The sequence below is a fragment of the Leuciscus leuciscus genome (assembly GCF_965113295.1).
Source record: "Leuciscus leuciscus genome assembly, chromosome: 23".
NCBI classification, from domain to species: domain Eukaryota; kingdom Metazoa; phylum Chordata; class Actinopteri; order Cypriniformes; family Leuciscidae; genus Leuciscus; species Leuciscus leuciscus.
Window position 1 is genome coordinate 28,297,088 of NC_138747.1, and position 9,768 is coordinate 28,306,855.

The following is a 9,768-nucleotide window of genomic DNA, read 5'->3' on the forward strand; positions in this document are numbered from 1 at the left end:
ATTTGCCCCTCCACACATTCTGGGCCGTGGTCCCAACATTTACCCCTGTTGGCTTGTATAATCTTTTTTTCTTTTTTATAAATATATTTAAGTTTCTGTTGTTCTATTTATTTGATCTTCTTTGTATTGCTTTTGTTAAGCAATACTATTACACTCTTTTTTTCCATAGTAATATAAAACAGCTTTGCACTGATTAAATCCCTGCAATGTTTACTTTTGCACTACCACCACTGCAAATCACTCCATAGCGGCCCATCATGTATCACAGGGTCAGTCCCTACCAGGCCTTTGTAATCACTTGACATGCTCTTCACTTTTTGCATTTGTGATTTTTGTTATGTGTCTGAGCTATGTGTGTTGTTTTGTGGTTGTATAAGCTAATAAAAGCCTAAAATGTGGTGTGTCGTCTTAAGTACAGTGTTTATACTAGGGGGAAGAAGACATTTCATCATGACAGTTTCCTCCATCTCCTAGATACATCTTACATGGATACATAGATAACATTTATTCATGAGATCATATGGTTTATATGTATTTCTTTTAATGCTGATGTCTTATTGCCAGGGAAGCTGGATTGCTTTGATTATTGATATTTTTAAAACTATAATGCTACATCTATCAACATTTATTTAGATGTTATCATGGTATTCATTACATTATTTTAATAATGTCATTCCAGTATTATTATTGGTGAAACATTACAGTATGCTGTAAGACAGAACACTACAAAGTGGGCTGAGCGGGTCACATATGAATCCCATATCCCTCAATGCAGGTCAGGGGGTCTTTAACGCCAGTATAGCTTCAATGTACATATTTAATCAGTGGTTTTGTCACCAGCAACAACACTTTGCTCAGTTTTGAACTTTTCGAGTGTAGTTGAAGCCCATTCACAGCAAACAGCAGAAAAACAGAGTCGTCGAACAAGTCCACCCACCCAGCCCGGAAGAACACTAGCTTTGTAACTGTGTTCTGTGGGTGTCTCTAGTTGAAGTTGTAGTTTTAAAATATATTGGTATATTTCTCATAAGTAGAAGTTGGCAGTGTAGAATTTTGGATATACCCTGTTTTTTGGGGGGATGGGGAACACACTGGTCTCACCAGATTTTAAAAATTGAATCGTTAAATAAGTCAAAATAGCTTATTACCATATTTGACAGTGCTTACAGTGGTTAAACATTGGATACCATATCTGCGTGACAGCTAAGGTCCAGAGCTTTCTATAACAGCTGGTCATATGTGTGTAGCACATTCTGTTGCTAAATGACAAGCCTGTACAAACATGTACTGGGTTCAAGGTTCAGAGCAGAGGTCAATAATTCAAATCAGGAGTAATGTATCCTCTTCAGACTGACATATGTTACTGTTGAGGTTTGAGACCTTTCCAATGATGTGCTTGCTATAGTCCTACGACAACGTTTACATTTTTACATATAATGAAGCCCATTTTGCAGGCGATAGCGTTATTGTCCCCAGAGGGATATTTGCCTTGAGTTCAAATACTTCACACATAAAACTTAACATATTATTTTATCATACATCCGACATATACTTACAATAAAAAACAACATAAACAAAGTGATATGTAGCCAGACTGAAGCACATCAAAGCCACAGTCTATTGCTCATCTTTCAACCTACACACAACCCTATATGCATTATGTCATGAAGCTATTGCACAACCGCTGCAGCCTCAAGCAACATTATTAAAATTTTTAATTGAGGTAAGTTTAAATTAGGCCTATAGTTTAGAAATATTTAGTTTACATTGGGATCCCCTATATCTTATGCCTGAGGATAAGAGCTCATACTTGGCATGGAGAATAAAGATAGAGTTAGGGTTAGGGTTAGAATAAGTGGGGACTGAGTGTATTTCATGAATAATGCAACATTTTCCTGACAATTAAGACCAGAGGCCTTTGATCATGAAGACATAGGCCAGATTAAACAGCACATCAGGCCACATGTGGCCCACCTTGCACAGCCAGGCCTTAGATTTACCACTGTCATAGGCCTTAGTAAACCGCCCACAGTCAAGTCACTCCGGGGTGACCAGATTGATGTCCTCAGTGTCCTGGCACGTTCCATATTGTCAGGGAAACATAGGAAACCTACATCTCCCTGGTTTTATGACAAGAAAACATTAGACTTTTAAATTATATTGATGGCCAGGCTGGAAATGTTCCTGGCTTTAACGATTTCTCAGGCTCATGTCTCCGGTCTTTCTGATCTCTGAAGTCTGATGTACTTATGCACATACACCTTATCTCATGCACATAATGTATGTTGATTGTTGACACAGAGGATGAAAAAATTATTTGTGTGATTTCAATTCACTTTCATATTTTTTGTCATAGTTCTTTCTTGACCTGAAAAATCATTGCTGACCCATGTACCATTGATGAAAATTGATAAATGTGCCTCTTCTCTTCATTGGGAATGTTTGAAATGTCTTAAGAACTCTCATAATTGTTCTGAACAGACAACCATGATAAAAAACAGTATTGTGTGCAAGCGATCAGAGGTAAGAAAGGATGCAGTCTTTCAGTAATACATCCTGATGACGGAGGCATCTGTCACCAGGGATAGGAGCCCATTTACTTTGCTCCAAAATTACCGTAAATACTGACTAAAATGTTCATGATCAGTTAGTATAATGCCAATTTGGTACTTGTTCTGGTTGCCTTAGGCCATTGGCTTTTGGCTTGCTAATCTGCCTTAAGGTGGACAAGGACGTAATTTTCTTCTAGAAAGAAACTTTGTTGTATTATTTTCATGTTATCAATGTGAAGCTGCTTTGATACAATCTGTATTGTAAAAAGTGCTATATAAATAAAGGTGACTTGACTTGACTGTCACTACATGCAACTTTCCGCTATCTTACTTTTCCCAGCAAATACAGCACAAAGTCATGACACATTAATTATTCACTGCAGTCAATGATGGACAGACCAATCATAAAATGTAACAATAGTGAATTTAATTATTGACAAATATATACAAAACAAATAGTACAACAGTATTAGTATTAGTAATAGTATTAGTAACAGTATTAGTAAAAGTACAGGTCATCAGGCGAATTTGCTGGCTGGCTCCCAGGTGTCCTCCCAGACTCTGCCACTGTAAATAGTCCACAAGTCATCTTACACACAGCATATACAGTACAGCCTACAGCTCACAACTAGTCTTCAGGCTCAAGTTTGAAGATATGTCATCTGAAGCTGAAAAATAAAGGTTTACCCTTTTTCTGTTGGATAATTTATTTTGGTTTATTTTAAATGGCGTTTGTCAAACAGCAGTCATTTTGTTCCAAGTGAAAACTTGGACACAATCATCCCTACAGTCAACCCTTTGAAGTTCTGCATCGGGTTAACCACATCAGAAATGATGTGGTTAAAGGCCTCTATGTTGGTCGCAGAGGGGGTCAGCAAAGACGCAATGGCACCACAAAGGCATCTGCGTCACATCTACATGTAACTATGAATTGGGCTTAATACCCCATCAGAGCTGAAGTGGACTAGAAAGTGATCTGCATCATCTTTAAGTGAACTCATAATGTGAACACAAAGAGACGAGAGTTGTTCTTGGTTCATTTGACCTCACAGGCCATTTTAATTGGACTACATTTGGTTCATAATGGGAGGTTTCACTTTGTAAAAATAACTGCTGTTTGGCAAACACCGTATAAAACAACCCAAATAAACAAAATAGAATTAGCAAATGTATAGGGCAAACAGGTTAGAATGCATTTGCTTCAGATGTCATATCTGAGTCCCATCAGTCCCATCAGATCCTTCTGTCCACCCTCTCATCACTGGGCATCACAGGAACTTCACTCCACTGGTTTGAGTCCTATCTCACAGGTAGGTCCTTCAAGGTCGCATGGAGAGGCGAGGTATCCAGAGCACATCAGCTGACCACAGGGGTTCCCCAGGGTTCAGTTCTTGGTCCCCTCCTCTTCTCCATCTACACCACATCACTGGGACACATCATACAGGCACACGGTTTTTCCTACCACTGCTATGCTGATGACACACAGCTCTTCCTCTCCTTTCAACCAGATGATCCCACAGTAGCTGCACGGGTCTCAAGCTGTCTGGCGGACATCTCCACATGGATGAAGGAACACCACCTGCAGCTCAACCTGGCAAAGACTGAGCTTCTCGTCCTCCCTGCCAATCCGTCTCTACAGCACGACTTCACCATCCAGCTAGAGTCATCATTAATCACCCCATCAAGATCGGTCAGAAATCTTGGAGTAACGTTTGATGACCAGCTGACCTTCACAGATCACATTTCAAAGACAGCTCGATCATGCAGGTTTGCACTGCACAACATCAGGAAGATCAGGCCTTTCCTAACTGAGCATGCAACACAACTTATCGTCCAGGCCCTGGTCATCTCTAGGCTTGACTACTGCAATGCCCTTCTGGCTGGACTCCCAGCATGTGCGACCAAACCCCTACAGATGATCCAGAATGCTGCAGCTCGTCTTGTCTTCAACGAGCCCAAGAGGGCTCACGTCACTCCTCTGTTCATCTCTCTGCACTGGCTACCTCTAGCTGCTCGCATCAAGTTCAAGGCACTGACGCTTGCTTACAGAACTATCACAGGCTCAGCTCCCTCCTACTTTCACTCACTCCTACGAGTCTACATCCCTACCAGACACCTACGATCGGTCAACGAGCGACGTCTCGTGGTTCCATCACAGAAAGCCACAAAATCACTTTCCAGAACATTCTCATTTACAGTTCCATGCTGGTGGAACGCTCTCCCCACCCTCATCCGGAATGCAGAATCCCTGACAACATTCAAAAAACAGCTGAAAACCAATCTCTTCCGCGAGCACTTAACCTTATAGAAAAAAAAAAAAAAAAAAATCCTTTCCCTTTGAAACATCACTTATCAGGCTTATGCTACTCTGAATAATACCTGAACTTCGTATTTTGAGCACTTCCTGCGTTGTTGTTGCTTTTGCCTCTTTATGATGACTCGCTGAACTTAGTCCTAATTTGTAAGTCGCTTTGGATAAGGGCGTCTGCTAAATGACTAAATGTAAATGTAAAATGTCATATGACCAAACTTGAGCCAGATGACTACTTGAAGGCTGGTGTGCACGTTCTCATGTGGTCTCAGTTCAGTTCAGTTCACTTTAAAAGGGATCCGAGTATGCTTAGATAGTTCCTTGTGCCCAAAACAATTATCAGTCCCACTTTCACTTCAAAGTTCACTTTGAAGGCTGAAAGGGACCAGATTTTAAAACACTAATACCGTGTGTGGTTATGGATTAAATGACATCGGCCATCATTTACCAGGAAGAGCAAGGTAGCCAGCGCACTTTGACCTCTGCTGCCTTCCCCTGCAGAAACACACACACACAAAAACACACACACACACACACACACACACACACACACACACACACACACACACACACACACACACACACACACACACACACACACACACACACACACACACACACACACACACACACACACACACACACACACACACACACACACACACACAAAATCAATTCTGTGAAGTTACTGTAATGATTTTACCATTCAAATAATGATGTTTGTATTGTACTTAGCTCTCTATACTGGCGTTCTTACTTGGAACATCATTTAGTTAACAAGAGTACTTATGTATTTTTTGTAAGCTCAATAAAAAATAAGAATCTGTTGTCGCATTCCATTTGCATTGTTGTTTTTGTTTAGGATTTACAGGATGTCCCTTATGAAAAAGAAGTTAATTCAAATTTTCTATTAGTATACTTATTTTAAACAAACAATAAGAAAGTATACTTTTAGTCTAAATTTTATATAATTATAAATACACTTTATGTACTTCGTAGAAATACACTTAATTACACTTAAGTGTACTTGACTTATACTGAGAGAAAAGTCCAATTATATTTGGACTGTACTTGTACTCTATCTTTTTATCGAGATATACTTAAAAGTATAATTAAGTATTCAAAGTATACTTGGCTTGTAGTTTTGTTAACTGTTTTGATCGAGTAGCCTAATAAATAAACAAACTTTTTTTTACATAGTTTTCATATATAGTCTTATGAAACTTGTGAAAATATTGTTTAGAATATTTACGTAAAACATATGTTTCTAATTCTGCATACCGGTATATGAAATTTTGTGTTGGCTAGTCCACTGGCATCGGTACATCGGAATTTACTTTAATTCTACTTTACTCTTTCCCCACCATTGACTGAATTTTCCAGCTATCATAAACTAAAAAATGTACTGCTGGTATTAAAATAGTAAACTACTAGTATACTTATAAATTCACTTGTAGTAAAGATGCATTAAAAAAAAAAGAGAAACCTAGTTGTGTACTTAGTTTACACTTGTAGTATACTTAAACGTATACTTTTATATACTAAAAGTGGGCCAATTTAGTCCCAAGCAGTATTGAAATAGTACACTTACAAATCTACTACAAGTACACATTGATATTAGTATACTTACTACATAAAGTATACTTACAAATATACTTGAACATGACTTAAGTATACTTCATAAAATTAACTTGAAGTATACTTCTTTTTCGTAAGGGGTAGCACTTGTGAGAGGGTTGATAAGTACTGCTCAGTGATACCGTTTTGTCACATGTGGATTGAAAGATGAGACAGACATGAGTCAAGAGATAATCAGACAGCCTAATGAAAAATGTGGTTCTACATCTTACCCCATTCATCCGTCTTTCCAATATCCTATCGTATGGATACATTGTCTGTCGACTGCATTTGCAACCTTAAATGACAAAGGCAAAAAAAAGTTTGGTTAACTTAAAATGGGTCTGAGTTTGCTTGAGGTGTTCATATATGAGTCACTGTTCTTAGTTCACTTTGAGGGCTGAAAGAGACCAAGTGTGAATACACCCTGAGTTTGGTCCAATTAAAGGGGGCTACATGCAAAAACACCTTTACACCCAACACATGACTGCTGATATACACATGGGGTGCAAAGAATAGAAACAAATATACACAACACTTAACAAATATAAGAATGTCTACTTGCTTTTTGTTTTCTTCTTTTTGGCCAGGGTAGAGGGTGGGGCTTGTGTGGCTCCTGTACCTGTGGCTTAGGGGTGCAAGGGGAAAAGATTAAGAATGATATATTCAGTATCTTGGGGAAGTGGCTTAATTCATAGAAGGGGGTGAAATTCACATTGGTTAACTTTATATTAATACAATGATTACAAAACCACGGGGTCTATTTACAGATGCGGTGCAAGGCAAGATGACTTACTTGGTCTTTTCTTTAGTTGACGTTGAATGGATGGTGGGGCTCGTCTGCCTTGGCCTGGTTTGGATAGTGGGGCTTAAGGTGCAAGGGAAAAAGGTTAAGCATTTTATATTCAGTATCTTGGAGGAGTGGCTTAATTAATTAAAAGAGGTGAAATTCACCCTGTGTAACTTGTTTTATATTGTGCACTGATTGCAAAAAAAACATAGGACAAATTTACAGATGTGGTGCAATGCAAGATTACTTACTTTGTCTTTTCCTGGGTGGTAGAGACTCCACATGCTGCTGAGCCTGAGAGTCGATCATAAACAGTTCAAGTGTAATAATTTGCTGGTCTTGTGGGATTAGCTGGTCTATGGGCAGGGGCTGGTCTTTCTGGGGCTGGTCTATGGGCAGGGGCTGGTCTTTCTGGGGCTGGTCTATGGGCAGGGGCTGGTCTTGCTGGGGCTGGTCTAGGTGGAGGGGCTGGTCTTGCTGGGGCTGGGGCACATCTGTTGTGAAGTTAGCAAAAATATAAATTCAGTACACATTGTCAAAGAAATCAACGACAAACACTAATGAACTATACATAAAACGTATCTTTCGTTTCAGTTTGATTACGAAGTCATATGCCCTCTTCATGCTGGTTAAGAAACGCGTGTTGTTTTACGTTGGTGGCAGATGCGTGACTACATCTGCCATCAACTTGCCTGTGCCCTTGTGCCTCTGGCTTATAAATAATATGGGCATATAGCCCAAGGCAGAAAGTTTTTGGACCTGAAATGAAACAAAGTAATTAACACATTTCCAATATATTATATTGCTACATTACTACATACTGTATATGGCAGTCCGTCTACAATTTAAAGACCTAATCTGGCAAAAAATATTTGTTCACGCTTTCAACGAGTGTTAAGTATTATTAAAGACATATTGTAAAATTAATACACAGAAATATTTATTCATGAGTATTTCTTAAATTGCAACTGTAAGTGCTCGATTTTGTTTGAAAATAATTAATCAGATGTTGTTACAGTAATGAAGATGGCGTCTACTCCACACTGACTTTGAATCAGAAACAGAGGGCAGTTTACTTGGTGTATAAACTAGGTACTATTTGATTCATAGATCATCCCTATCCCTAGTCCCTGCCATCAGTTACACAAGTATTTTAAAGATAAGTGTAGTCTAGAATATTTCCTACTTATGTACATTCACCAATGTATTTTCAAGATTTTTTTTTTCACAACAGAAGTACACCTGCATAAAATGCAAGTATCTTTACATATTGTGTATGGAGAGCTTTTTGGCAAACTGTTTATCAGAGCAACTTGCATGTGATGTACATTTATCACTTGAGCATCATGTGTGCTGCAAAAGCAATTTAATAGGGATGTACAGTTTGGTGTGGTTTTTAAAGCGATTGTCTGTCTAAAATTTCATACTGACAAGATGTGCCAACTTCCAACATCCAGGCACGAATGTGAATCCTGGTACACAGCACACAGCATGGCTGCTATGTCTTCTGTCCATCAACAAACATGGTACCAAATACCGTATGTACTTTGGGCTTAATATTGATTACCACTCAATTAATGAAGCATAAGCATTTTACTTACAGCTATTTGGGCAGAGGCCACCACCCGAGATGCATTTTTGTTTTTGATGACCCTCTGGCCCCAGTCATCATTAATTTTTGCAGTTTTTAATAACCGCTTGCTTGGCAGTGTGGCAAAACAAGCACTGCAGGTTTTGCGGATGGCCTGCTGACAGACCTGGCAGCTTGGGCAAGGCCTGAATTTTGGCTTTGTCATTCTGAAATGTACACACATACAAAAAATATAAATATTAAATATCATACAGGGATCCAAACACACATAAGTACAAGAAAGACAGAGCTAGTCAATCTATTAGCATGTGTCATACAGCAGTAGGCTATGCTTAACATATCACTTTTCTAACATTATCAAAGGCAATACTAGATCTGGATGTTTGCAAGCTGGCAAATTATTTAAGTGCAGAAAAGGTGTGAAACATAAAGTCGCCAAGCGAGCTATTTGCTTTCCTGTAGTCATAAACCATCTTTGAATACTGACATTCCTCACAAAACTTAAGTCTGATTTACTTCATGCCAACAGCAATCTTTATCTTATAGGTTGGCCTATATTGTGCAGACTCCTGCAAATTTAATTTGGTGCAATAACCAGGTATTATGCCAGTCTCTATTCATTAAATTGGTAAATTATGTACTTAAAACAACACCAACAAATGAATATATTCTATATTCTCTGATCCCGGCCTTTACACTTTCAGTTGATTACAGCGAGTGAAGAAGAGGCAGCAACCCAGGTCCTCCGTCCCTCTAAAAAGCTACCACCACTCAGATGGTAGGGGAAAGAGAGAGGGAGAGAGGGATGGAGAGAGTGAGAGAGAGAGAGAGAGAGAGAGAGAGAGAGAGAGAGAGAGAGAGAGAGAGAGAGAGAGAGAGAGAACAAGACAATAAACAAGACAAATGT

At 38.9% G+C, this 9,768-nt stretch overlaps 1 protein-coding gene across 1 annotated transcript; it reads right to left on the bottom strand.

Annotated features, from left to right (window-relative positions):
* Positions 1–3,055: 3,055 nt before the first annotated feature.
* Positions 3,056–7,803, bottom strand: LOC309487617 (uncharacterized protein; the record flags this gene model as incomplete). Its single annotated transcript, XM_082155338.1, has 7 exons — positions 3,056–3,119; positions 5,312–5,358; positions 6,714–6,778; positions 7,046–7,108; positions 7,277–7,348; positions 7,522–7,764; positions 7,800–7,803. The coding sequence occupies 7 exons, from the start codon at positions 7,801–7,803 to the stop codon at positions 3,071–3,073; spliced, it is 543 nt and encodes a 180-aa protein (XP_082011464.1). The 3' UTR covers positions 3,056–3,070.
* Positions 7,804–9,768: the final 1,965 nt, after the last annotated feature.